At 54.0% G+C, this 25,665-nt stretch overlaps 10 protein-coding genes across 10 annotated transcripts; 3 read left to right on the top strand and 7 right to left on the bottom strand.

Moving 5' to 3' along the window:
* Positions 1–339: 339 nt before the first annotated feature.
* B0H65DRAFT_523045 (terpenoid cyclases/protein prenyltransferase alpha-alpha toroid) lies at positions 340–2,380 on the top strand. Its single transcript, XM_062828783.1, has 2 exons — positions 340–1,287; positions 1,363–2,380. Exons 1-2 carry the CDS (start codon positions 526–528, stop codon positions 2,191–2,193), a joined length of 1,593 nt encoding a protein of 530 aa, XP_062683349.1. The 5' UTR covers positions 340–525; the 3' UTR covers positions 2,194–2,380.
* Positions 2,381–4,089, bottom strand: B0H65DRAFT_462912 (uncharacterized protein). The gene has a single exon (XM_062826665.1). The coding sequence runs from the start codon at positions 4,057–4,059 to the stop codon at positions 2,476–2,478; it is 1,584 nt and encodes a 527-aa protein (XP_062683348.1). The 5' UTR covers positions 4,060–4,089; the 3' UTR covers positions 2,381–2,475.
* On the bottom strand, positions 4,090–5,747 carry B0H65DRAFT_462911 (Methylthioribose-1-phosphate isomerase). The gene is made up of 2 exons (XM_062826664.1): positions 5,354–5,747; positions 4,090–5,289 (listed from the first exon to the last, which is right to left on the bottom strand). Exons 1-2 carry the CDS (start codon positions 5,493–5,495, stop codon positions 4,265–4,267), a joined length of 1,167 nt encoding a protein of 388 aa, XP_062683347.1. The 5' UTR covers positions 5,496–5,747; the 3' UTR covers positions 4,090–4,264.
* Positions 5,748–5,879: 132 nt separating this feature from the next.
* B0H65DRAFT_523039 (trafficking protein particle complex subunit 10) lies at positions 5,880–11,013 on the top strand (the record flags this gene model as incomplete). Its single annotated transcript, XM_062828782.1, has 2 exons — positions 5,880–6,068; positions 6,182–11,013. The coding sequence occupies exons 1-2, from the start codon at positions 6,035–6,037 to the stop codon at positions 11,011–11,013; spliced, it is 4,866 nt and encodes a 1,621-aa protein (XP_062683346.1). The 5' UTR covers positions 5,880–6,034.
* Positions 11,014–11,690: 677 nt separating this feature from the next.
* B0H65DRAFT_170746 (proteasome regulatory subunit C-terminal-domain-containing protein) lies at positions 11,691–13,805 on the bottom strand. Its single transcript, XM_062821367.1, has 3 exons — positions 13,398–13,805; positions 11,986–13,313; positions 11,691–11,916 (listed from the first exon to the last, which is right to left on the bottom strand). The coding sequence occupies exons 1-3, from the start codon at positions 13,588–13,590 to the stop codon at positions 11,773–11,775; spliced, it is 1,665 nt and encodes a 554-aa protein (XP_062683345.1). The 5' UTR covers positions 13,591–13,805; the 3' UTR covers positions 11,691–11,772.
* A 628-nt stretch (positions 13,806–14,433) lies between these two features.
* On the bottom strand, positions 14,434–17,618 carry B0H65DRAFT_170743 (uncharacterized protein). Its single transcript, XM_062821366.1, has 2 exons — positions 15,282–17,618; positions 14,434–15,147 (listed from the first exon to the last, which is right to left on the bottom strand). The coding sequence occupies exons 1-2, from the start codon at positions 17,487–17,489 to the stop codon at positions 14,890–14,892; spliced, it is 2,466 nt and encodes an 821-aa protein (XP_062683344.1). The 5' UTR covers positions 17,490–17,618; the 3' UTR covers positions 14,434–14,889.
* Positions 17,619–18,984: 1,366 nt separating this feature from the next.
* B0H65DRAFT_170729 (uncharacterized protein) lies at positions 18,985–20,213 on the bottom strand. The gene has a single exon (XM_062821365.1). It carries the CDS (start codon positions 20,091–20,093, stop codon positions 19,161–19,163), a length of 933 nt encoding a protein of 310 aa, XP_062683343.1. The 5' UTR covers positions 20,094–20,213; the 3' UTR covers positions 18,985–19,160.
* On the bottom strand, positions 20,214–21,241 carry B0H65DRAFT_170728 (uncharacterized protein). Its single transcript, XM_062821364.1, has one exon. The coding sequence runs from the start codon at positions 21,105–21,107 to the stop codon at positions 20,334–20,336; it is 774 nt and encodes a 257-aa protein (XP_062683342.1). The 5' UTR covers positions 21,108–21,241; the 3' UTR covers positions 20,214–20,333.
* Positions 21,242–22,424: 1,183 nt separating this feature from the next.
* Positions 22,425–23,551, top strand: B0H65DRAFT_170716 (DASH complex subunit Spc34). The gene is made up of 2 exons (XM_062821363.1): positions 22,425–22,660; positions 22,752–23,551. The coding sequence occupies exons 1-2, from the start codon at positions 22,596–22,598 to the stop codon at positions 23,476–23,478; spliced, it is 792 nt and encodes a 263-aa protein (XP_062683341.1). The 5' UTR covers positions 22,425–22,595; the 3' UTR covers positions 23,479–23,551.
* On the bottom strand, positions 23,551–24,510 carry B0H65DRAFT_170684 (DSBA-like thioredoxin domain-containing protein). Its single transcript, XM_062821362.1, has 2 exons — positions 24,346–24,510; positions 23,551–24,277 (listed from the first exon to the last, which is right to left on the bottom strand). The coding sequence occupies exons 1-2, from the start codon at positions 24,391–24,393 to the stop codon at positions 23,624–23,626; spliced, it is 702 nt and encodes a 233-aa protein (XP_062683340.1). The 5' UTR covers positions 24,394–24,510; the 3' UTR covers positions 23,551–23,623.
* Positions 24,511–25,665: the final 1,155 nt, after the last annotated feature.

Here is a 25,665-nt window from a genome sequence, read left to right as displayed (position 1 = left end):
TGGACGATGCGCAGACGACGTGCTGCTCTCGGTATGATGGAAATCCCAGTCGATACAAAGTGAAGTGTTCGTGTTTCGTGCGCCGTAAGACTTTGTACTCCTTTTCGAAACGAGATGTTTCTGTGTCAAGGATAGCTTTTGAGTGGCTGTGATGCTGGAACATTCCCACGTCCGAATCGCAAGAGATGTCCGAGAGCTAATTTAAGCTTACACTACCCTAACCCTCTGCATACAGCTGCCACATTGACAGCTCTTGGCCCATGCCATTTCCACACCTTGATGGCCTGGTGGGGTACAGCTACCTTATACATAGCTCCTGATAGGGCTCCTATCAGTTAACAACTGTTGACCTCTCATTCAGGGGGGACTGGATTCATGACAACATCTAACTGAACAACGTCACACTCACTCTCTTTTCATCTTTACACACATGAGACTTGGGACTGTATAACGTAGTAATTACCCTCTTTTATCTAATATTTAATTGGAGTCACCCGGTTTGCGTCTCACACTCACACCCACACCATGGACAACAACGACACAGAAGCACCCGTCCTTGACGGCTGCGACCAGCCGAAGGCCCAGGAGGAGGAGCCCGAGCAGGAATGGCCCTACCTCGACGTCCACCGACATCTTCGATACTGGAAGATGTGCATCCGAGCTCCCTTACCTCACATCTATCTCTCCAACGAATCCAATCGCCTAGCTCTGGCTTATTTCATCGTCAACTCCGTCACCCTCCTGACCCCGCCTCCGTCAGAACGAACTCCCGAGACACCAGAACCTCTCATCAGCCGCGAGGACAAGAAGCTGATGAGGAAATGGGTTCTTCACCACCAACACCCTACCGGCGGCTTCGTAGGCACCTCCTCGCTTGTTTTCCCGCTTAGAGACTACGACACATACAACTTCGACACCAAAACCTCTGATGAGCCAGACCATGCCGGCTTGGCCAACATTACCTCCACACTGTTTGCCCTGCAACTGCTTGCCCTGCTGGCAGATGAGGAGGACGAGGCGGCGGCTGAGAACGTCTTCGAGGGCGTGAACCGGGTGGGGACGTTGCGCTGGCTGAAGAGCCTCCAGCGCGAGGATGGAAGTTTCGGAGAGGCGCTTAGTGATTTACCGGGCCACGGGCGGTTTATTGCTGGCGGGTATGATATGCGCTACTGCTACATTGCCACGGCCATCAGGTGGATTCTGCGAGGGGATGTGAAAGAGGGAAGCCCAGGGTGGGTGGAGGATTTTGACACCGAGGCATTGGCGAGGTATATCTTGAATAGTCAGGTATGTTTCATTTCACTTCACTTCACTTCCTCATGTCTAACGGTGTCGGGGTCACTAACAAACACATTCCCTTAGACATACGACCGAGGTTTCGCCGGCAATTCCCAAGATGAAGCCCACGCCGGCTACGCCTACTGCGCCATAGCAGCCCTCACCCTCCTCGACCGCCCTCTCACATCCACCTCCCCCTCCACCAAACCCCAACCCCATAACTCCCCCCTCCTCCACTCCTCCATCCGCGACCTCCCCGGCCTAATCCACTGGCTCGCCTCGCGCCCCTTCGTCTACCTCGAACCGCCCCCACCTTCGGCCTCTACGGACCCAGACACCTACATCTACCAAGAAGACGACCTCGACGACCCCAACTTCTTGTTGCCACCAACCCCCTCCGACCTCCTCTGCCTTTTAGACACCCTCCAAAAAGAAAAAGGCAAACAGGTGAACGTGGCCTTCAACGGCCGCACAAACAAAGTAGCAGACACGTGCTACTTCTGGTGGGTAGGCGGCGCGCTCGCCAACCTAGGCCATTTGGATGAACTGGTGGATCGAGAAGCTGCCAGACGGTTTCTGCTGGAGAAGATGCAGCACCGGATCGGCGGGTTCGGGAAATCGCCGGGCAGTCCGCCGGATTTGTATCATAGCTTTTTTGGGCTGGCGGTTTTGGGGCTGTTGGACCACGAAGGGGAGAGGGGGAAGGTGAGAGCGTTTGATGCGGGGTTGGCGGTGCCGAGGGAGACGGTGGGGGTTATTGAGCGGGCGAGGGGGAAACTAATTGAGAGCGAGAAGAAGGGTGGGAAGGGTTTTGACGAGAAGCAAACGGTGAGGGGGAAGGAGGCGGTTGAGATGGGGTTGGAGCTGAGGGGGGATGGGGAGAGACCGAAGTGGCTTGGAGCGTGTGGGTATTGATTGAAGTTGGCCGATGGTGATGATGGTTGAAGTTTGAACTTCTCGTGGAGGTAGAGAACATAGCGAGTATCTGGTAACGAAAGCGTTGGCTGGTGGAATGGGCTTTTGCTTGTAAAACACATATACATACATACCCCTGAGCGACTGGCGTGCCATCATAAATCAAAAGTCAATATCCAAGAGCAACTTGGGAATTCATTCGCTTGCATGCTCTCATATCCAACATTCTACATAACCCATATCTCATCAAAATCATAAACCCAGAAGCCCCCCAAAACTTCTTCAAGCAGCAAGCGCATGCTTGATAAGCGTCTTGTACCCCTCCACCGCAGTCTCCAAGTCACTAACTTTCAACCCCTCATCATCGCCATGCGCCACCAAGATGCTTCCAGGCCCATACAAATAACTGACATAATCGCCCTCAAAGTTAGGCACATCCGTCCCATAGCTCGCCACCATGGTCTCAAACCCGTCCACATCGCAATTACACTCGACAGGACCATACCCACCCGTCCACTCCATCGTGAACGCTTCCTCATCGGTCTCCTTCAGAATCTTGTCCACCGCCTTCCTCACAATATCCGCACCGGTAGCTTGGTTACCCGCCGCGACGCGAATGGCCAGCTTCGCCTGCGCCTCCTTGGGAATCACGTTCGCCGCCACGCCGCCCGCGATGGTGCCGATGTTCACCGTCGTGTTGCCGTAGCGCTCGCTGCTGCCCAGGTCCGCGGAAACGATCTTCGCGAGCGCCTTGACCAGTATTTCAGTAGCGCTCTTGAACAGCCAGGGGTAGCCCGAGTGGCCGGCGATTCCCTGGGCTTTGAGCACGCCGCCCGTCATGCCTTTGTGTCCGCAGCTGAGCTTGTTCTCCGTCGGCTCGCCGTAGATGGCCGCCTTAAATCGGGGTAATTCTTCCTTCTTGTTCTTTTCCTCATCGTTGTAAACAGTCGAAAACGTCTTCATCCCATCGCCGCTAATCTCCTCGCCCACGACGAACAGGAGCATCAGATCGGCTGGGTCCACCTCCTTGGCGCGGATGAGCTCCTCGACCGCGACGATCTGCGCGGCCACGCTGGCTTTGGCGTCGACGGAGCCGCGGCCGCTGATGAAGGCGTCGGACGTGACTTCGTCGGACCCCTCAGAGGTGCTGATGTGGTAGGGGATGAAGGGCGGGACGACGTCGATGTGCGAGGTGACTAGCACGCGCGGGCTGGAGAGGTTGTGCGAGCTCGGCCAGGCGAGCACGTTGAAGCGCCCTTGGGAGTGGTCATCGTCGTCACCGTGGGAGGCCTTCTTGTCGCTTTCGAGGAATTGGGCCTTGGCTACGTAGCCGAGGTTGTTACGGAGGTAGTCGAGGAGGAACTTGCCGACTTCTTGCTCGGTGCGGGAGATGGAGGGGATTTCGATCAGGGATTTGTGGAGGGAGAGAAGGTTCTTGCGGTAGGATGGCGCATTGTTGGCGTCAGATGAGGTAGAGATCTGGAGGGGAGAGATGGAAGAGTCATCGACGATGAGTGGGTGTTGGTAGGTGTTTTCGATGACGAAGGCAGAGCTGTGGGAGAGAAGGAAGGTCCCCCAAAGGAGGATAAGGTTGGATGTTGTTTTCATTATTGGGTATTTCCCTTGTGATACTTCAAGGGAGGAAAGAGAAAAGATATGGAAATGAAAACTTGGAAGCATAAACAAAATATTTCCATCTTGAGTCGCGAGCTGTGACGTGACCGCAATTGCGAATGTTGAACCCCACACCGGGTAGCGGGAGAGGTCCACTTTGGAGAAGAAGTAAGCGTTGGGGATTCCCCAATCGCTGACCCCTGCGTGGCCCTGCCAAGACATAACAAGTGGGGACTGTATGTAAACAAACATCTCTAGGTGACGACGGTGTTTCACTTCCAGAGCACAAGTCTTGCTTGAACCTAGATCCCACTCGACTACTACCACTTAAGTGTATCAACACCATTCGTACTTTTGCCAGAAAAACATCCAACCCATGAATTTTGTAGTATCTATGCCCTACGCCTGCCACTCAACGCCGAAACTATATCGCCAAGTCTAATCGCCAGGTCTATATCTACTGGAATCTCTCAGGCATCAGGTCCTCAAAGTGGAACTTGCCATCCTCTCCCTTCACCACGGTGCCCTTCTCAGTGACAATGGCATCAATGTACTCATGGGGAGTAACATCGAAACCAGGGTTCCAAACACCGATCCTCTGGTCAGCAATCGCCACTCTGACAGACTTGCTGGTGTCGATGGAGCCATCCGCGTTAACGACAGCGCCGCTAATCTGAGTCAACTCCTCACGCTTGCGCTGCTCGATCTCGATATCGTCACCGGTCTCGGTGTCAACGTCAATGCTGGTGGTAGGGGCAGCAACCATGAACTTGATGCCGTGGTGCTTGGCGAGGACCGCAAGCTGGTACGTTCCGATCTTGTTGGCAGTGTCACCGTTGCGAACAACACGGTCGGCACCAACGATAACCGCGGCAATGTTGTCCTCGGCCTTGCGCAGACGGAAAAGGGCGGCGGCCATGCTGTCGGTGATCAGGGTGGCCGGGATGCCCTCGTGGACAAGCTCGAAAGCAGTCAAACGGCTGCCCTGGTTGTAAGGGCGGGTCTCGGTGCAGTAGGCGTGTCTGAGGAGGCCCTCGTCACGGAGGGTACGGATGATACCGAGGGCGGTGCCGTGGCCGGAGGTGGCGAGAGAGCCAGTGTTGCAGTGGGTGATGACAGTAATCTTGCTGTCGTCGGTGATCTTGTACTGCTCCTGGAGCCACTTGGCGCCAAAAGCACCAATCGACTTGTTGGTCTTGAGATCCTTGGCAAGAATCTCCTCAGATGCCTCAATGAAAGCCTTGATGATGGCCTCCTTGGCTTCGGCGTCCGTCAGACCCTCAGTCTTGACACTGCGAACGGTCTTCTTGAGCAATCTGACGGCGTTGCCAAGATCAACGGCAGTTGGCCTGGACTCATAGAGATAGTCCAGACGGGAGTCAATGTACTTGATGACATCCTCGGTGCCGGTCGCAGTGCAGCTGCCGTTGTGAAGCTCAACAGAAGCAGCCAAAGCAGCAACAATGGCAATAGCGGGAGCACCTGCGGTCTTTTGTTCAGTACAGATGTCACTTGTTTTCATTGTGTAATGCTTGCTTGAGCTCACCTCTGACTCTCATGGCCTTGATGCAGTCAAAAGCCTCCTCACTGGTGGAGACCTCATCATAGTGATGCTCATGAGGGAGTCTAAGCTGGTCCAGGACCTCCAACTTGCCCCGGGAATACTTGATGGCTTCGAGAGCAGACATGGTGTTGATATTGAAGTGACAGAGGCCTGGGGCTTAAAAGGAACCAAAAACAAACAAATGTCTTGGTCTATGAGACACCAAAAACTGTACAGGCTGGAGAGATATTCAGAGGAAAAGAAAGACTTCAGACAGGCCCTTGAAATTGTCACTGTAGTCTTCTTATTCAAGAAACTGATGATAAAAAAGACGCCCCACAAGCCGCCACCCAGAACGGCTTGCACAATCGCATCGTCTGATTGGTTAGAATGCTCCATGTATAAGTGCGCTGAGAAAAGCAGCGTAACCTGGGACTAAACCGCATTTGGAGTTAAGATCAAAGAGTGGGGCAGGCTCGGGAAGGTCTGGCCGACAAGGTACCTTGAGCTTAACTCGGTACCCGCTGCCGTCACACCGATACGGGGACAGCTTTACATGCTTGTACGGTAACTTCAACAAAACATCTGAACGAACTGCCTCCAAGACGCCTTTGCGAATACCCCTCTAGAGATAACACCCGAGTGTCATGCCATAGATCTCGCCCCACGACGGAGCTGTCCAGTATGGAACAGCCATTCTCTTCCTCCAAGGTCACAGGTTCGAAGCTCCCTAATACGACACCCATCTTCTTGTCTCCTGGTCATGCCATGACCATTGCTTCTCGGCGCATTCCATGTAAGACATGCTAACTTGCATGCCGACGTCCACAGTCGAGTACTTCGATCCCCACGATGTCTACAAGCTCCTTTCGCCGGGCCTGATTCCCCGACTGCCCCTCCGCGACCTCAACTGGCAGTCTCACGGAGGCCCCCTGCGCTCCATCAACACCCTCCACGTCGAACTCGTTCCCACCGACCAAGCCGGCGCTGTCGATCGATCTTCGGTTCTCTCGCCCACCCCCGATAGCAAAGCCCCGGTCCGTGGCCGTGGAGAAAGCACCGCTAGCCGCGACGATGGCTTCTCTACAGCGCCCATTGGTCGTGGTCGTGGTAGCTCTACCGACAACGCCGGGCCGCTAGGTGCGATTCGTCACTCTGGACCCGGAGTCACCAAAGAACGACGACATCAGATCCCCGGTCTACGACGCACTCCCTACCTCAAGGTCCTCTTTGTCAGGTGTGACGATAACGATGCATACAAGTCAACTACAAGAGCCGAGATCCGCGAATGGATCAAGACAAACACTCCTTCATCCACCCCGGGAAAATCAGCGAGCAATGCAGAAAACCACGACGCCTTTGAATGGTTGATCGTTCACGTTGTTATACCCAACACTGTTGCTGCCACTCAGCCGCGGTCTAGCGGGAGCAAAGCGACCGACTCGAGTTCCGAAAAAACTTCGGCTCTCAAGTGGCGGACTGGGTCCAGCACTCTGTTGGAGAAGCTGCGCAATGACTTCAACGGTACGGGCAAGGGCGCCGTTGACCGCGTGAGGCAGATCCGCATTGGCATCAATGACGTCCCCTACGATCTCTTGCCTCGCGTCGTTCCCGCCGTGCCAACTGGCTACCACGAGACAGAGCAGGATAGCGAAAATGCCTGGCAGGACTTGATTGGAAAGATCAAGGAGCTCATCCTATCGAGTTTCGACACCCGTGTTACCCAATATGAGGAGGACATCAAGGACAAGGATGCCCAAAGGGGCTTGCCTGGCTGGAACTTCTGCACCTTCTTCATCTTGAAGGAAGGATTGGCTCGAGGCTTCGAAAGCGTCGGCCTTGTAGAGGACGCCCTGGTTGGCTACGACGAGCTTAGCATCGGACTGGACGCTATCATTAAGGAGCAAGCCATTTCTGGCTCGGCGGAAGCCCATGGTGGAGCTCTTCTCGACTATACTGAAGAACTGAAGACTCTTGCCGAGCAAGCCGCGAGCCAGATCTTTTCAGGAAATATGGAGTTTGAAGACGAGGAGACTGTTGATCTTCAGACTAGCAAGCGGGTGAAAGATACGGATCCCTTCGGCGCCATTCCCATCAGCTCAACCAAGAAACCATATCGCGAACTGATTCTTGCCAATAACATCTCGCTCTTCGACTTCCGGTGCTACATTTTCTCCCGGCAGGTTGCCCTCCTTCTGCGGCTCGGCAACGCCTGGTCAACCAGAGAGGAACTCCTTGCTAAACTCAAGGAACAACAAGACTTGGCTCCTCGGGGCGTTGCACCCAGGGCACCACCACCAAAACAGGCCTCGGATGAATCTGAGAATCTCTCACAGCTTGCCGAGATCTGCAGGAGGACATTGGAATTTGTTCCTGCAGTCTCCATGCTCATCCGTAAGGACATCCTAGCGGCCTTGGGGCTGGGGAAGGGAGGCGCTGGGGTTGGTGATGGTTCTCCGAGTGGGAAGATCGACCCAGTACTGGCCGAGATTATTGACAACATTGTTGCTTCATTCGCCTTCTCGGTTGCGCAGCAAATTCTTGCTCAGACTTCCACCAAGTCTTTGCAAATCCCTGCCCCCATGCTGGCCACCTCTGGTGACAGCGAGCAAAAGTCCGCGATTCCGGAGCCGAAAACCATGATGCATCCTGCGCGGACGTCGTCCATTCCCTTACGCCAGTCTATACAACGTCCCCCGGCCAGCCCTGTTGGCTTTCCAGGGCCTGGCCGTAAAGATAGCGTAAATGATGGCGAGTATGGCATGGCCCAGTTCCTTAAGACGGGACTCGAAGAGTTGGCTGCGAGAAGAGCTGAGCTGTATACTCTGTCTCGAAACGTTCTCGAAGAATGTGGCAAAAGACGAGGCTGGACTAACGGTTGGGCCGCGGTACCCATTGTAGGAGAGAGCGCCGACTTGCAAGAGATCAGCCTTGACGACGAGCCTTCGTCAGAAGCGAAACCCTCAGCTGAATTCAGCTTTGGCCTTCAGGCCTCGGTAGCTGGTGTTGGCAATGAGTTGCTACGCACTGCACTGGACAACAAGGATGACTTCTATCGACTGTACGAGACGTTGACCGATAAGGCGATGCGCCACTACTCTGTCGCCAAGTATGATCACTCCGTCCAGGCGACCAAGGCTGACCTTGCGGTCCTCAAATTTCATCTATCCGAGTACAAGGAGGCCGAGTATTACTTCTACCATACGATTCCGTTTTTTGGCGGATGTTCGTGGAGTCTGCTCGAGCTTTCAATGCTCGTTATGTATGCCAGGTGTTTGAAGGAACTGGGCAGACAAGAAGACTACGTCACCAAAGCCCTTCGCCAGCTCTTGACAAAGGCTGCAGCAGCTGAGCGAGATAGGTTACAGCAAAAGTCGATGATCCGGATTGGCAATGGGTCAGCATCACAATACCCGGAAAGTTCGGCGATATCTGGCTTCCTCGCCGATATGCTGACAGTTTCGGCAACACTAGAGAAAGAGGTCAAAATACCATTGACCAGCTTCTTTGGCGAAGTTGAGCTTGACGGGCCGCCGACCTATGACGACGATCAAGATAGTTTTTCGCTCTCGCTGAAGCTTAGGAGTCTTCTCGTTGACGAGTTTGACGCAGAGTCTGTCAGCCTTCGTATATCCAGCCCCGGGTTTGGCGGCAACAAGGAGATTTGGGTGCTGGCCAAAGGCCCCGTGACAATCAAGCCAGGGCGAAACAAGGTTCAACTACAAAGCAACATGTTGATGCCAGGGAACTATGAAGTTGACCAGATCCGCATCAAGAGTAGCAATGTCCTGCTGCACTTTGAGCGTGAGCTTGGACAAGTGGTGGAGAAACCATTCCCTGTCCTGCAGAACCCTGTTGTAACGCTTTACCAACGCACGAGCTCGCTTGACGTCCGCCTCTCCAGCAGCAAGGATATTCGACTGGACTCAAATAATATGTTAGAGGTCGAGGTCATGACTGGCTGGAACGACATTACGAGTGCTGAGGTGAAAATCAAGTCGGCAACGGGAGGCTTGCGGCTCCTAATGGGGGATGCTGTGATCCCGGACGAGTCGGCAGGGAAGTCAAAGAAAGCCGAGGGTGGAACATTCACGTTTGGGGCTATCACAAGAGACAGCTCCGTCAGGATCAGATTCCCCTTCAAGATGGAGCAGGACGTACTTCACGTCGCTGTCAAGGTTGAAGTCACATATTCAACCGATAAGGGAACGTTTACATTTTTCAAGACCTCTTCGGTCTCCATTGCTCTTGCATTAGGAGTCAACGTCCAAGACGTATTCAAGCACAAGGCGCTTTTCTCCCGGTTCACCGTCTCCACTGCTAGTCCCAGTCCCTTGAGGCTGTACAAGAGCGAGCTTATCCCATCAGACCTCTTTGAGTCACATTACGGGATACCACCAAGCGACCCAGTCGCTATCTTCCCCAAGCAGCCAGCCAGCCTGCTGTACAAGATCACCAAGAAACCCGGGGTATCTATTGGTCCCAGCACGAAGAAGACACTCTACTTGAAGCTGTGGTACAGCGTCCTCCAAGACGAGATCGAGGATCTACTCGACAAGACCCTCACCAAAGACCTCGCAGACACTCCCCTGCGGCAGTACTCAAAGCTGATCGTCTACAAAGTCCTCGCCTGGAGCCAAAAGCGGCTAACGGCGTACGAACTCGAGAAGTGCACTCTGCTCGGCGAGCTCTCCACCTCTTTTCTGTCTGACATCAACTGGGCAACCCAATTCCCCGGCATCGGGCCCACCTCGAGTTCCTCCCTCAAAGGCGAAGACAGCCACCAGATCGCCGCCCAACTAGCCACCTTCCTCCGCTCCTGGCTCCTCGCCAACCCCGTCCTCCCCTTATCCGTCCCCTCTTCCCCCTCTTCCAACGGAGACAACACCACCAACAACCCCCTAATCAGCACCATCCTAATCCCCGTCGACATCCCTCCCATCACCATCGTCCACACCACCGACATCCTCTTCCAACAACCTCCCTTCCCCATCAACTCCAACGAAAACTCTCACTCCCCCACCTCCCTCGAGGGTGGCCAAGGCCACGCAACATTCATAATCAACCAACAACTCCCCGCCACCCTCCGGCTCAAATGGACTCGAATCTGGGACACCGCCTTCCCTGCCTCCCCCCAACGCTCCGAAGACCTGGAATTCAGCTACGAGATTAACGCTCCGCCTGATACCTGGTTAGTAGGCGGTCGACGCAAAGGGCATTTTGTTATTCCCGTTTTGCCTCCTCCATCTCCCTCTCCCTCCCCCTCCACCTCTGGGTCTGGGGCAGCAGAAAGAGAAAGTTCAACCCCCCAAACAGAAGCCGACATCCCCCTCCTTCTCATCCCTTTAAGAGAAGGCTACCTCCCCTACCCAAGCGTGGATATCAAGCCGGTTCAAGTTAAATCTACTACATCCACGTCTTCCTCCTCTACCACCTCCCCTTCCGACAGAACTACCGACAATCAACAACAGGGGGGCAGTGCAGGTGCAGTACACGGACACTGCGAAACAGATAACAGGAACCTCGGGGAGGTGGTGCAAGTTATCAGCGACCGGGCGAGGGTGACGCTGAGCTTGGACGCGAGCGGACCGGCGGGGGGACCGTTGGTGTTGGAGTGTGAGAGGGTGGGGTTGGAGGGGGTGGGGGGGAGGGTTGTTGCTTAGTTTGGGGTGTGGTGTTGTGTAGAGGTACCTACCGTGTTGTGTTGTGTTGTGTTGTGTTGTGTAGGTGACTTCGTGACGGGTGGGTGGCTTGGGTTGGTAGATAGAGGTGTGGGAGGAGGCATGTAGTGTAGTTGTTTAGGGTAGCCAGTTTTTTTCCCTTTAAAATTATTGTTTATGGTATTATGATATGGCGGCAGCAATGTAGACATTAAATACAACAGGTTAAACTACATATGTTGCTTCACCTGTACGAGAAAAGTCATGCATAAGATGTTGAAGGTTGGTTGTTGTGCCGGTACATGTATACACGCGCGCAGGTCTCACGGATATATAGGGGGCACGGGTGTTGTTGTATTACATTGTTTCTATAGCTCTCAAAGTGATTGATACCTACCTTAGTTACCCTTACTTCGACTACGGAAGTTGCTTTGCGTCGTACAACAAACACAGCTTCAAAGATCAACCTCGATGTTCGTCCTGATAGTACCTTATCACCCATGGTAGATGCCGAACAATGACCGTTCCGAGGGACATCAAAACAATAAGCGAGGCAATTGTGTACGTTGTAGCGCATTTTCTCTAGCGTAAGGCTCATCCCTTCTCTCTTCTTCTCTTATTTCTTAGTCTGTCGGTAGCTGCATGATCCCCATAACAATTACTACAAGACACAAGGATGATTCCCAGACTAGGTAAGCCAAGCAAGGTAATATCTAGTACCTAGCCACCTAGCCTAGACTGGTCTGGTTGGTTCAAACCTCTTTAAATGCCCTCAAAGTCACCACCGAGATCATCCTCATCCAGATCTCCCTCCTGTATCTCCTTGGCCAAATCACGCTCGCGCTCTCTTGCTTCCTGGGCATTCTTAAGCTCGAGTCGGTGCTGGTTCATGGGGAAACGCATGGCCTAGAAACAACAGTGTTAGTGGACCGTCATCATCTTCAATGAAGAATACATAAGAAGGAGAAAACATACCTTGACACTCTCATCATGCAAAGCCAAGCAGGCGCGGATACGATCATGGAACGCCTCCGCCGGTTCGCTGGTGGCATACACGTCGCCCACCTCCTTGCTCTTCATGAAGCCGCGCTCCCGGTCGAGCGTGGCCTCGATGACGCCGTCCCTGATCGCCTTGGCCACAATGTACTCGGCGCTCTCCTCGCTACCGAGATGCAGGCGGATGCAAATGTCGCGGAGCGAGATGCGGCTGTAGCTCAGACTCATCATGCGGATGCCCGTCTTGATGACGTTTTGGCGCAGGCGCAGGATCAGGCTGTAGGTGCCGTCGCGGCGGAAGGTGTCTTCGTGCTCGGCGATGGTGGTCTCGAAGTCCTCGAGGTTGCCGACGCGCACGGCGCGGACGAGCAGGAAGTACGGGTGGAGCGTGGCTTCCATGGTCAGTACGCGGAAGATGGCGCGGTCGGGGATGTCGCCCATCAGGAGCTCTACGACGAGCAGGAGCTTGGTCGCCGTCTGGCTGAAGCCAAGCGCGCAGGCGCTCGAGGGAGCCTTCCGTGTCGCCGCAGTGAGATGCTCGTGGGCCTCGGTGTACCGTAGTTGAATAGCCCGGACACGGCCGAGGTAGTACAGGAAACGCGCAACCTGGTTGTTGGCAGCGTTCTCGGGGAACTGCGTATGCTGCACCAGCAGGTCGGCCTGGGAGATATGCGACGTGAGGAGGTAGTTCCGGAGCAGGAGGACGATGACGGAAGCCTGGGTGTCGATATCCTTTCGTAGCACGGCGGTCCGGAGGGCGGCGAGGAGGATCGAGCGGATCGACACAATCGGCGACTGGGGGGAAGGCGGGAGGGGAGCGAGCTGCTCGGCGAAGAGCGAGAAGTAGAAGTACACCTTGGCCGAGAGGCTATCTAATGTGCGGCGGTTGAGGGACTGGATACGCTCGGATAGGAAACGCGACAGGGCGAATCCGCGCTGGAACTGTTTGGTGTCGTAGAGGTGGACCTGCGCCAGAATGCCTAGGAAGATGTCGATCTCGGGGATAACCTCCTTGGCCTCCTTCTTGCCACCGTTCTTAGCTGGCGACTTGGATCCCGAGTCGATCTCCATCTCTGAGCTAGGCTGACCGCCGAGAGTAACATCTGGCCGGTCGACGGCGAGCAGCAGGTGCTCGGCAATCTGAGTATTGGGTGACGACGCGGAGAAGGTCTCTGAGATGACTTGTGCGAGGATGTCGGCTGTCAAGCGTTTCCGGATGGACGAGATGGATCGCAGTGCCCGTAGAGAGAATCTGGCATCGAACAGAGCAACAGCACGGTCTAGCAGCGCAAAGTTGCTCTTGATATCTGCGCAAGCGAGTAGGGGTTAGTTAGGCCCAAACATAGAAGAACAACTACATGTAGAAGCTGGGGACTGGGAAGCTATCGTACCGCTGATGGTTTGGGCGACGGGGTCGACCTGGGCCTCAGCCTCGCCGGCCTTGGTGTCGTCTCCCATGGCAATGTCGCCATCGGCGTCGTTGGTGGGTTGCGCAGAGCTCTGCTTGTTCTTGGGAGGGGGGACTACGACGGTCATCTCGTCCTCGCCTTGCTTTCCTGACTTGTTGGTATCCTTGTCCGGCATCTCGAGATCCTTTCCACCCCAATAGCTTCCGTGCTCAAATGGTTCCTTATCTGGAGCGTTTCCGGGTATCAGCTGGCTGGGCTAGAGGTCGTGGTTGCTGCGATTGGTAACGGCCCCGATGGTCGATGGGAACTGAACGGGGTGATGATGGTGGGGGTTGACGGTTGCGTTGGCGCGGGTGATGTTGTAGTGCTTGTGGTGCGATGATGATGACGCCGTTTGGTGGGCGACCTAATAGCAGACTATGTAGAGGTATGAGTTCGAGTTGCTTGGGGCGATCTCGCGAAGCGCGCCCTCCTTGCAAGCCTGGAGAAGCAGCTTTACTGTGTAGCAGCAGCAGCTGGCAGAGTCGCAGTGGATCTAACTTTAGGCGGGGATGGGGCACTTGTATGGGGGTGACCTCGTCGTGGGCGTTTCTGGGTCGGAGGGTACTAAACTGGTCCGTCGTCGCTGTCGGTAACTATTTTGATCCAAGCTGTGTACTTGGAGTTCGGTGCAGGAAAGTCAAGTTCGAGCTTCACAGGCCCGGTTGCTTTGATGGGAGTTGTTGAACTGATGAAAGTGCCGGTCACGGTTGGTCGCCAAACGGAGAGCGGACGACCAACTGAAGGACCGCCCTGTGCTGTGCTGTGGTGGGCATTCCTTGGCTGGAAGGCAGCCGGCCACCTACGTACAATGTCAGGTACCTTGTACCTTCGGACAAGCTCCAGAAGAGCTTCATCTAAGCATTATGATTGGTCAGCTTTCCTCATCTGGGTCCACTGCGGCTCGTCACTGACGTTGTTGATGTGCTGCCTTGTCGACGTCGCTCGCCTGGTACTTGAGTACATTCACAACTACAAGTAAAGGGTAGACAACATCCCTTTCTCAACTACCACTTTTACTAACCACCAACGTGAAGTTTCACAACTGACCTGAACTTGGGAGATATCGCAACCTATTCAAGCATCATGTTCACAAACACCGGCCCTAGTATTGTTTTCTCTTGCTCTAGTTATTTCCAGATGGCCTCAAAATCATACAGGCTCAGGATGTACACGTCTCCTGAACCCTGCATGATCTAGAATATCACGCATCAAATCTTCACTTGCTAGCAATCCATTGTATTTCGAGCTTGGATTGATGATTCTACCTAAGCCATGTTATAGGCGGCTCATGCCAGGGATAAGCATATAAGGACCCCAAGATGGATGTTTGTATTCCTCCATCTCATCCAGTACGCCACCATTTTCCATTTCCCCCTCAAAAGATTACCATACCCATGCACACAACCAAAGTCCGAAACCTCTTATCATTCTACTAGAGATCTCCCTTACCAGGCATGACCTTGGCGGCCTGGACCGCGCTCATCTTGGTGATCCACTGAGCATTGGGCTGCACCTTGCGAACCGTCCTGAGCTCGTCACTAGAGTAGCCAGGAATGCGGATGTTGTAGGTACGCTCCAAAACGAGCTGGATGTCGCGGATCTCAAGAACCTTGGATCCTCTCTCCTTTGCGTTACGGGACGCTGCGTGAAGGACACTCTCCGTAAAGGAATCGGCGAGACCAAGGACGGACTATGAAGGAATGCCATGTTAGTTGATTGTGATGTGACGGATTTGTGAGGTTTGCTAGGGAGTAAGATCGACCGCGGACTTCCGCAGATAGAAGGAACAAAATTAGAGAATCATTCAAGTTCCAAACAACGTACCTCCTCAACCTCAGGTGTCAAGAGATTTCCATCTTGGCCCTCAGCCGTACCACCACACACCTGCCGAACCAGCTCGTCCAGCTTCTTCTTGTTCAGAACCCTCTCACCCTCGCCCTCCAGCTGATAAGCCGGGGTCTTCTGCAGGACAGGCTGGTTCATGACGCCGACGCCGGCTGTGCCACCGGTAAGGGTCGGACGACCAGGCGGGCCTGCGACGGGCGTGGGAATCTGCGTCGCCTTTTCCGGGAGGGTCTTGGCGATGGGGAACTTGGACGCCTGGATGGTTTGGGGCATAGCGTTGGGGTGAGCGTGGGGATGTCCTTGAGTTGCGCCCGCCACGCTGCCTGGAACAGTGGCAGGTGTGCCGCCCGGCGCAGGTACGTTGGTAGCGGGGATAGAACCGGCACGTTGCTGTCCGGCAAGGTTCATAGCCGCCGCGTGCGAGAGCGGCTGGTTGGGCGTTCGCTGCGGAGTCTGATGACGTTGTGAGATTTGGGTAGGGGTTCCAGTTGCTTGTACACCAACCATGCCAGAAGGAATTGCCGTGTTGATGGGAGCAGGCATAGGAGTGGGCTGTGAGCCAGGCTCGGTTTTAATATGGTTCTGGGTGGTCTGCTGCTGTTGTTGTTGTTGCGGGATAGCAGCCTGGGTGGTCGGAGTTTGGGTGGCGGGTGCCAAATGTGGCTGCGCTTGTGGCTGCCCTTGAGGTTGTCCCTGTGGTTGAATGGGAGTTTGCGATTGTTGGTGTTGTTGTTGCTGCGGCTGTGGTGGTTGCTGTTGTTGATGTTGCATCTGTTGATGCTGTTGCAACTGATTGGCGGCGATTTGAGGTGAGTGAGAGGGCGCAGGAGATTGTTGCGCTCCTTGTTGCGAGGGCATCCCGCCCACCCCAGCCATCTGTCCAGCGTTTTTGGCCGCTTGGATGGCGGCGTTCATGGCGGCTGTGGATGGTGCCATTCCAGCACCCAAGGCTTGCCCTTGACCTTGAACCTGTGTTTGTCCTTGCTGAGGGGCCGCTTGAGGTTGTTGGCCTTGTTGTTGCGGCCGTACTTGGTTCTGCATCGGGGTGGTGTTCGCCGCAATCGGGACGGCCTTGTTCCCAGACCCCGGCATTGAAACCGTCAGCGGGGTGTTATGAGGAGGCTTCACTATTGTCTGACGAAGTCCGTTGCAATAGTTCTTGGCGTCATTGAACGACTTCTCCGCTATCGCTTTGCGGTTCATCAAATTTTGTTGCTCCTCAGGAGTAAAAGGCTTCTGGTTGTTCCTCCGTTCCTCCATAAGGTTCAGAAGGTTTACCAGCGTCGTGTTGCTGCTGTTGAGGGTCAGGAACGCCCTCGTGTACTTGGTCCTGGTCTCAGATTCCCATTTCTTGTGTTCCTGGGCGGGTATGTTTGGAGGTATATTGAACTGCAGTGCATTGACGTGGTTAAGGACAACCTGGGGAATGGCAGGCTTGTTTGGCTGTCCCGCTGCTGTAGCAGGCTGTCCTGGACGGACAACGCCTGCGGTGTTCTGGGGAATGCCAGAGGCGATCTGCGACGGTGTCGGCGATTGCTGAACATTGCCGAGCTGGGGAGTCTGTCCACCTTGTTGTGGTAGTTGCTGCTGGCCCTGTTGCTGCTGCATTTGTGGCGGTTGTTGCGGTTGTAGCTGCTGGACTGGTTGTTTGGCCTGGATTTGGTGATGGAGTGGTTGTTGCTGTTGGAGCTGCTGTTGCTGTACTTGGACGGGCTGTTGTTGTTGGCCAGGCTGTTGTTGCTGTTGTTGTGGTGGTTGCTGTTGCGTCTGTCCTTGAGGTTGTCCTTGAGGTTGTCCCTGAGGTTGTCCCTGGGGTTGTCCTTGGGGCTGTGCCTGTTGATTCTGCTGCTGCTGTTGTTGCTGTCGCAACTGCTGCATTTGCTGCAGGTAGCGCTGCTGTTCCTGCTTCTTCTGATTCAATTTGTCTTGCAGCATCTTGCTAAACTGTTCGATGCTACGCCTAGCCCCGAGCTTCTCTGACGATCCTTCGGGTGATTCCTCGAAAGTCTTCCAGAATGTGGCCAATCCTTTTTCGTAGCTAGTTTTTTCCTCAGGAGTTAAGAAGGCGATATTTCGCATGTGCTCGGGCCGCAAGAGTTGCGGTTGTCTGGGAGCGACACCGGGAGGTTGAGTATTTGGCTGCGCCGGCCCTTGGCCGGGCTGGCCTTGACCGGGCATTTGATTCATTGTGGTTGCTTTGTTCACCGAAGTCTGATGTCCCAGAATCTTCTAGGCCGTGATCGCACAATCGAGATTGTTGGGCAGAGTATCGACAGCAGAAGCTCAATGTTGCTACGTGGGCGTTTGGTGTGAGGGAGAGAGCGGATGGCGAGAAAGAAGGTTGAAAATATATAGGAACGTTTGCGAGGCTCCGTCGATGCAGTAGAGGTACGGTACTTAACAGTCCTGAGCAGCTGGGGAATCAGCAGGTATTCACAATTGTAAGCGTGCCCGGGGCTTTGGTACCTTCACAAGAGCTACTGGAGATTAGGACTCTGTTATTGATTGCGGCTTTGGAGTTTCGATGGAAGATCACCGGAAGATGTTGTTGGCGGTCGGACTTCGATCCGAACCGAAGTTGTTCTTTGATGAATAGCATCCTCAATCGGCTTCGCCATCCACTGACTTGCCCTCAGAGCATGTGGCTGGAACGCAGGCATTCACGCTCTACTGAGCGCGCAGCGCGACGTGTTCATTGGCTAAGCCACAATTTCTACAGCACCTTTCCCTGCAGTCCATGTTACAAGGGTGTGGCGCTCCTAACAACTAATCCCAGATAGCATCAAACAGCAGTAGCTCAATTACACCGTCAAGTCGGACATATTTGTCAGTTATTCAGTTTGAAGAGATGGAAAATCTTGCTCATTATGATCTGTGTTATCGCAGGATGCTCCCATTGTGTCGTTGTATCTTCCAAGCGATAAGTGACCGCTCCATCCCATTCCGTCTTCAACTTAACCTTCTTGGTCAATCAGTGTTCGCAATCACGTCGCCTGACCGCTTTTATGATACTCGGTCTGTCGTTTCGGCTGGAAGGTTTGCTTGCTGTCATGTCTCTTTGCTTCTCACTCATTTAACCCAAATGGAATAACACCAGCTCGCTATATCACACAGGAGACTCTTTCTTTTCTAGAGAGGGTTAGAGGTTGCTGTTTGAAAGTTCAACCATGCAAAACAAAAAGCTATGACATATAGTGTGATACTTTTACTTTGACTATACTGTATATGAAACCAGACTTTGTTATCCTTGGAACCGCGAATGTCAACCCAGCCCGTAATAGGGGAAAAGAAAAGACTATAAGACAACATTATTGTTGGTTGAAGTACCAGTCTTTTCATACCTCTAGCTGCCCAGATCTCTGACTTGGCTACTCGGTTGCCAAACATGTCATAGTACCCGACAAACACTGATCCATTTCCGTTATGCAATCCCAGCGTGTCAATGCAGTCGTAACTCGTATGCGCGCCATGATTCTTGAACCAACTCCTGAACCAGGAAGTCTCCATACTCCAAACAAGCCATCTTTGAAACCGCGCCAATATGTGAAATGCAAAGCCGGTGTGTTGTATAAAAGTCCATCATTTGCCCTGGTCCATCTTTTGTATCATGGGAGAATGAAGAGCCCAAACCACCGCTGCTGTCGTGTTTTGTTTTGGTGTATCATCATCATCATCACTCGTGTCTATCATGGTATCCATAGCCGGTTGTGTTTCTCTCTATATCATGTTCATTAGTTCGTAGTTTTCGTCAAGTCGTCAGACCGGTCTCCTGTTGGCGTAGATCGTTTTGGTGTTTTGGCTTGGTGCCGCTATCTGTCCAAGCCCACAAATAAGGATTCATGTCGCTACCCCTATCGATTATGGCGAATCGATTTCCATTACACACTCGTAGTAGGGGAGTTCCCTAGACAACATCGACTCATCAACAAGAATCTCCTCGTTGCTCGACTCTGGCTCGTCAATCTCGTCGATCCTCGGCGGCGGCATTAGATCTGACACTTGCACGCTGCGGCGGCGGCCACCGACACTCCGATAAATACGGCGTGCGCCGGGGGAACCAAGGTCCTCTGCACTAAAGAATCGTTTGAAGTCTCTGGGGTCCTCACGGTCTGAGTCGCTTCCTATGCTCTCGCTGAAGGTTCGCTTGCCAATGCTGCCCGATGTCATCCGCTTGCGTCTCCGCTCCTCGCGGTGCCGCCTCAGGATCTCGCGGTGCTCGGCCTCTTCGATGTCGGTCGAGTCGGAATCGTCACTGCAGTTCAGTTGTCCGAGGTTGTACATGACGCTTTCATCGACCTCTCGATGACGGCGGGACCGAGACCGACTTCGTTCCGATTCGGCGTACTCAATGGTATCCGGATAAATCACAGGAACGCCAGCATTGTCATCATCGTCGCTGGCTTCGCTCATCTCCTCAACAATGAGGTTGGAATTCGTCACAATGCGTCCCGGGCGGGTTGGCGGTGGGGACAGCGACGGCGACGGCTGCATGGATCGTGGAAGACTGTCTGGACCCGCATCGTCGTCTGAATCGGAAGAAGTTGCCGAGGAGGTGCTGCAAGATTGTGGTGAAAGCTGATCCGGGTCTATTGCGCGGGTAAAACTGAAGCTGGGGCCGTGAAGGCCGTCTGGCCGGAGGACGGTGATGGATGGCATTGGTGGAGGGCAAAACTGTGGCGGCATTGGCCCGTGCCAAGGACTGCCCTTCCGGCTCGAGCCCGGGGACAATGGCGGGGACGAGGGTGCCGCACCCTGAGGCATGACCTTGATATTTGAGTTTGACGGCCACATGGTAGGCTCGGCAGACTAATGTTGATGAAGTTGGCGAAGTGTTCAGATACTGCGTCCCGTTTGCTGTTGCTCTCCTTTTAAAACAAAGGTGAGGACGAGAGCCCGGACTTGATAAACTGATAAGTGGTTCGCCGTAGCTGTGGGGTACGAATGCCGCTATGACGACGCCAGTGGTAAAAGATCTTGGATCTCGGAGTGAACAAGTGGTACACTACCAACAAGAGCACAAGTGAGAGTGAGTCAGGGTGTCAATACCCAAAGAAGAAACCTCCGGCTAGGAGACTGAAATGGCCTTCGGTTGCTGGTCATGATAGGTATGTCTGATGTGAATTGGGCCCAGGCTTCAGCACAGGATTGGCGAGGACCCAAATTCCAATCGGGGCATGGACCAGTAGAGGACGGATGCTGTTTGGTGTGTGGGGAGGACGATGGCGAGATATATGTATCTGTCAATGGGAGATGTCGTTTTTGCCCGTTCCCAGAGCTGCGGGACGATGGCAAGGAAATGCCTGCGGTTGGACTGTTTTCAATGGGGGACGGGACCCGTAACCTATGGGAAGATGCCGACAAACTATGCCCACTGTGTAAGCTGGGATCGGCTATGTATATCGAAAGCTTAATCCTTTTGTGCTCGGCGGTGCAAAGGCGCAGCAGAGCCGCAGGGTGAACGACAACAGTATTCTGACAAGTTGTTATCTCCTGAGCGGCTTTTATGGTAGGTAGACAGAAAGAATGTCTACCACTTTGAAACTTCATCACAATTCGGTTACGGGTTCCATTTTTCAGGTACCATGCTTTGATGACCACCATGGAGCTCTTGGAAGTTAGCATACGACACCTAGGTATTGTGCTCATCCGCCACCCATTCGGCTCGGCGTCCGGTATAAAACCAGTGCTATCGGGGAGAGTAGCGGCACCTTGGGCAGCAATGCTCCGGGTACCCCTGACTATTCCCCGGATTCTGTGCTGGATGAGTCCATGCGGAATCGTGAAACAAAGGCAGACTGGAAACATCAATGGCAGGTAGGGCCGACTCTCGGCGGAGAGAGGGAGTGTGATAGATAGACAAAGGAGAAAATCCCATTTTGTCTCGTATCTAGCTAATGCTGTGACATGCTAGTAAGCAATCTCTCAACTTGGGTACTGCATCCACTTGTCAGTCGTGTCAAGCGTCTATACGCAAAGGCGGGGACCAGGGCTTCATGATAGATATCATGGCCAGCGCAGTTGCCTCCAGGGGTTCTCGGATGAGTGAGCGAGGTGAGCTGGTGAACAAGGGAGATTACGGACGAATCGTGGTGAGGAATGGCCGGCACAAGACAGAAACTAGGGACCGGCAGCAAAGTAGCGGATGCATCACAACGCAGAGGCAGTACCTAGCAGTACATCCGATAGTGTGTGTAGGGACCAGACGACATGAAGAAAGTGCAGCAGGGGGAGGGCGGGGAGAAATATGCGGACAAGTGGAATGTGGGGTTGTGTGCTGTGGGAGTGATGAACTTGTGCTTGAGGCTTGAGGTTGCATTACAGATGATGGACGATTCCGCAGATGCGTGCCCACGCCCGTTGAGCATTGAAAAGCACGCATTGGCGCAGACGTTGGGGGTGCGGGACTGTGCCGATTCACACCCATCTTGATGAGGGCTCGCTTGAGCAAACGTTTGGGGTTGAATACATATACTGGGACAATACCGGGAGGATTGATAATGACATGACAGAGAAAAGAAAGCGGTGATAGTCAAAGGAAACGGATGAGGTTACCGTTCCCGCGCTCACCGGGGCGAAACACGTGGAAAGGCCACGGCAGCTCGCACCTGGCAGCCGCTACTGTACACCGCCGAATGCCATTGTCCAGTTTGTATGTCAGCTGCGAGACTGTCAGAAGTCGGACACGGTCAAAACTAAAACAAGGAAGGTCGGGGATGCCATTCGGAAATCGGAAGGCTGGCGGGGTGCGGGTGGATGCTGTACCAACACGGCGAGTTGGGTTTTTTGATGGGGTCTCCCGGCTTCGTTCCGGACTCTTCATCCCAGAATCACCAGGCTATGATTCTGACAGACGATGCTTTGAAATGGGCAAAAGGTCTTAGAGGAGCTTGAGGTGATAATTTTTTACAAGTAAATGGGGAGACATGGCAAAGATGCAATGAGGATGAGTGCGGGAACCAAGTGAGCATGAAGCAACACACACCTCTGGGAAGTACAGAGTACCTTTCATTTATGCCTTCCAAAGCGCAGTTCTTAGGTAGCTGGTACTTAATCTGGAAGCTGGCCCAGGCCCACATGCCTGGAATGCGGGGGTGGGGTTGTTTGTTTACGCTCGGTGCACCAAGTCCCGACTTTACAGGGCCTCACCCGACTGGCGACAGCTTCACTTTGGTCCCTTGAACCCCAACAACCAACGACGCCAAAAACGGATACACCAAATATTCACATTTACACAACCTCCTCAAGATTACTAGAACCAACATTCCACACGTGGCGCGTCACAACCCTTCAACCATGTCGCTCCTCCTGGCGCACTTGGAGCAAATCTCCACGTCATGCGAAAGCATCGACAGCCTTCCGTAGGTCACTGCCAAGTCTTGATCGCGTTTCCTCCTCAATCCGTATCCTGATCTTCTAACATAAAGCCCATCCTCCGGGCATCACCACTAGTTTCCCCCCTCCCAAGATCTTCACCAACGCCCTCCTCTCCAACCACGACATCACGTCCTTGATCCGCGACACCGAAGCCCACGAGCGCGCCCTCTTCTCCGTCCCTCCCCCTCCCCCAAAAGCCACCACCCAGGCACCCGACCCACCAAAGCCCACGAACCGACGACAAACCATTTTCAACGTCGCCGGCGGCGAGGTCACCACAGGCCCACCAGCCAACTCGACGCGCAGCAGCGGCCCGACGCGCCGTAACACAGCCGTGGCCGCCGTCCTGGGCGGAGATCTTCACGCACAAATAACGCGACGCAACCCTGGCGGAAGCGGTGGTGGTGGCGGCGGCGGCGGGCAAGGAGGCGGCGAACTCGACATCCAAGTACTGCTGCGCGGTGCCGAGAAGCTCTGCACCGTATACCCCTTGCCGGGCGCGCTGGAGAGGATACCGGCTCAGCGACGAAAGAACGAACAGCTGATGAATACGCTCGCGTACTATGAGGCTAGGGTGGCGGAGCAACAAGAGGCTTTGGACAGGTTGAACCTGGAGCGCTATGCGGAAGAGGAGGAAGTGGAAGAGGCTGGCAGGGAGAGCGCGGCTGCTGCCGACGTGATGACGGAGGAAGATCTGAGGAGGGAAGAGGAGGAGATACGCGAGCTAGATCGAAGGAGGAGGGAGTTGCAAGCGAGGTTGCGGGCGACGGAGCGCGATCTCAATGGATTGATGGAGTTTTGAGGTGTGGTACCTGCTCAAGGGGAGCGCATACACGCCAAAAGCCGTCAAAGTTGATCACACCACGACGGAACAAGGGCTTTGCGACACTGAGTTTTGCCTGTCATACATCATTACCCAGGGTTCGTCTTGGCCAGCCATCCAACCCTTAACAACTCGGCCCATCAGACGGTCTTTCGCTAACATCCGAAGTAGCAGCCTTTACACGCAAGAACTCTTGGACAAAGGTCTCCGGGTCCTGCGCCCCGCTGAGTTCTGACCGTCCGTTGATGGTAAAGTTAGGAACTCCATGGATTCCCTTCCTCTGCGCCTCTGCAACCTCACGATCAACCTCGTCGCCACCTGCATCACTATCCAGCCAGCTCTCGACCTCGGCCCCATCCAAGCCCGCGCGCTTGCCAGCAGCAATTAGCATGTCATTCGACGACGCATCGCCATCTTCTTCATGATGCAACTGAAAAAGGGCCGCAGCAGTCTTATTCTCCATCTCGTTGGACTTGGTCTTTGCCAGCTGAATGAGCCTGTGCGCATTGCGGGTGTTGCCGATCCTGCCGTTCAACGAGAACTTGATGCCTTCGCCTTCGCCGATGGCCTTGAGGCGCGCGTGCATCATGGCGAGGCGTTCGGGGCTGCCCAGCTTCTTGCCGAGATAGGCCTTGGTGTCGACACCGCCGGTTTTGGGCAGCGATGGGTCGAGGTAGAAGGGGTGCCAGGTCACGGTGAAGGTGTCGTTTGCGCCGCCGGGGATGGCGTCTTTGTAGAGCTTTATGGCGCGCTCGAGGCGGGCTTTGCCGACATAGCACTGGGGATTTTCTTAGTGTAAGTGGCCGCATGCACACGTTCGTGGATGAAGAGTCAAGGTGGCCATACCCAAGGGCAGATGATGTCGGAAACTACTTTGATCTGAAAGTGTGTCATGTTGTTTGTTGGTTGGGAGAGGAGTTGTCGGAATAAAGTTAGTCGATGCTTAGTTAGGTTGGAGGGTTATTAGGCGATTATTTCAACTTGTAGTAGGCCACGAGGCTCTGATATACTCAAACTAAGCACATGTCGTGCTACCCCTCCTCCTTTCCCGAAACCCGGAACCCGGAGGGGTTTTATGAGGAAGGCGAGAATCACAGTGTGGCTGGCTGCTTATAAATCGGCCTTGGAATGCCTTCCTTCGTCTTGAGCTCTCTCTCTAGTCGATGGGATTCCACAACTTATGAGACCATCTTAAAAATGAACAACATTAAGTCTCTCATGTCTTCTTTTTGTACCACAGACCCTCAACATAACATACCAGGCAAGAATCCCATCTGCTTCCTTCTTTAAGCGGGGGCGTCCCAACCTGAAAACCCGGGGCATGGTATCATGGCATTTGGTGTACTGTACTGTACTCTACCTCGAGTCTACCTATATACCATAGTAAGTGAAAGCATTGACAGATGATATCGGCGTCCTTCTCCAACAAACTCCAAGGTCACACACACACAGAAGTCATGATCGGCAAATCCCCCCCCAGCACGTGTCAGGTACGGCTTTGATGATCTCCGCGATGAGGCGGGCGAAGCTTGTTTGGGCCATCATGCTCCATTACATTGCATTGAATCTCCCAGCCTTCTGGTATCTTTTTTTTTTCCGTTCTCCGATCAGGGCAGCTCTTTCGGGAGTTGGGGAAATCTCAAATCTCAGCTGATGGAGGTTGAGCTGAAAGATGGAGCTAGAAAGCCCAGGGAACCAGGGCAGGGAGCGAAGCCAAGCCTCGGGGAAACTGGAGTCCTTTTTTTCACGGCGGCCTTTGAGTGTTCATGACAGAAACGCCGAGACAATTTGAGGTCACAAACGATAGGCCCAAGGTCTCAACTTTTTTGTCATCCTTTCTTGCCTTTTTGAAGATGGACCGTGCGTCTCCAGGCTTTTTAGCCGCCTGCTGCAGTGGAGTTCAGAGTTCAGACGGCAGACGAAACGGCGCCAACTCAACCGCAGCGATTGCCCTGCCAAGAAATGGAGCTCGGCCCCCCGTCCGTCGCATCCTTCGTCATCCACTCCACTGCCACTGTCCGGACAACGGGCTCTGCCAGCCCAAGTAAATAAAACCGGGAGGTTGGGGAAGACGGAGACAACGGGCTGGCAGATCTTGTCCAAGTATGAGGCCGCTCACTCTCAGCCAGTCATCATGGTATCTCGACGTTCCTGACGTTGCAAGCA

This window comes from Neurospora tetraspora (genome assembly GCF_033439725.1).
Source record: "Neurospora tetraspora strain CBS 560.94 chromosome Unknown B0H65scaffold_3, whole genome shotgun sequence".
Lineage (NCBI taxonomy): Eukaryota > Fungi > Ascomycota > Sordariomycetes > Sordariales > Sordariaceae > Neurospora > Neurospora tetraspora.
Note: the sequence above shows the minus strand (reverse complement) of the source record. Positions and strands in the feature narration are given on the sequence as shown.

What these genes read in the sequence shown, in the direction of transcription:
- B0H65DRAFT_523045 (XM_062828783.1), top strand. Translation starts at nt 526, where the DNA reads ATGGACAACAACGACACAGAAGCACCCGTCCTTGACGGCTGCGACCAG. An exon ending in GGTATATCTTGAATAGTCAG is followed by an intron (nt 1,288 to 1,362) that starts GTATGTTTCATT and finishes ACATTCCCTTAG; the next exon opens with ACATACGACCGAGGTTTCGC.
- B0H65DRAFT_170728 (XM_062821364.1), bottom strand. Translation starts at nt 21,107, where the DNA reads ATGTTTCCAGTCTGCCTTTGTTTCACGATTCCGCATGGACTCATCCAG.
- B0H65DRAFT_170716 (XM_062821363.1), top strand. Translation starts at nt 22,596, where the DNA reads ATGTCGCTCCTCCTGGCGCACTTGGAGCAAATCTCCACGTCATGCGAA. An exon ending in GAAAGCATCGACAGCCTTCC is followed by an intron (nt 22,661 to 22,751) that starts GTAGGTCACTGC and finishes CATCACCACTAG; the next exon opens with TTTCCCCCCTCCCAAGATCT.
- B0H65DRAFT_170743 (XM_062821366.1), bottom strand. Translation starts at nt 17,489, where the DNA reads ATGAATCAAATGCCCGGTCAAGGCCAGCCCGGCCAAGGGCCGGCGCAG. An exon ending in TGACACCTGAGGTTGAGGAG is followed by an intron (nt 15,148 to 15,281) that starts GTACGTTGTTTG and finishes ATTCCTTCATAG; the next exon opens with TCCGTCCTTGGTCTCGCCGA.
- B0H65DRAFT_170746 (XM_062821367.1), bottom strand. Translation starts at nt 13,590, where the DNA reads ATGCCGGACAAGGATACCAACAAGTCAGGAAAGCAAGGCGAGGACGAG. An exon ending in CGTCGCCCAAACCATCAGCG is followed by an intron (nt 13,314 to 13,397) that starts GTACGATAGCTT and finishes TCGCTTGCGCAG; the next exon opens with ATATCAAGAGCAACTTTGCG. An exon ending in TGCATGATGAGAGTGTCAAG is followed by an intron (nt 11,917 to 11,985) that starts GTATGTTTTCTC and finishes TGTTGTTTCTAG; the next exon opens with GCCATGCGTTTCCCCATGAA.
- B0H65DRAFT_170729 (XM_062821365.1), bottom strand. Translation starts at nt 20,093, where the DNA reads ATGTGGCCGTCAAACTCAAATATCAAGGTCATGCCTCAGGGTGCGGCA.
- B0H65DRAFT_462912 (XM_062826665.1), bottom strand. Translation starts at nt 4,059, where the DNA reads ATGTTTGTTTACATACAGTCCCCACTTGTTATGTCTTGGCAGGGCCAC.
- B0H65DRAFT_462911 (XM_062826664.1), bottom strand. Translation starts at nt 5,495, where the DNA reads ATGTCTGCTCTCGAAGCCATCAAGTATTCCCGGGGCAAGTTGGAGGTC. An exon ending in CAAGGCCATGAGAGTCAGAG is followed by an intron (nt 5,290 to 5,353) that starts GTGAGCTCAAGC and finishes AAAAGACCGCAG; the next exon opens with GTGCTCCCGCTATTGCCATT.
- B0H65DRAFT_170684 (XM_062821362.1), bottom strand. Translation starts at nt 24,393, where the DNA reads ATGACACACTTTCAGATCAAAGTAGTTTCCGACATCATCTGCCCTTGG. An exon ending in CCGACATCATCTGCCCTTGG is followed by an intron (nt 24,278 to 24,345) that starts GTATGGCCACCT and finishes GAAAATCCCCAG; the next exon opens with TGCTATGTCGGCAAAGCCCG.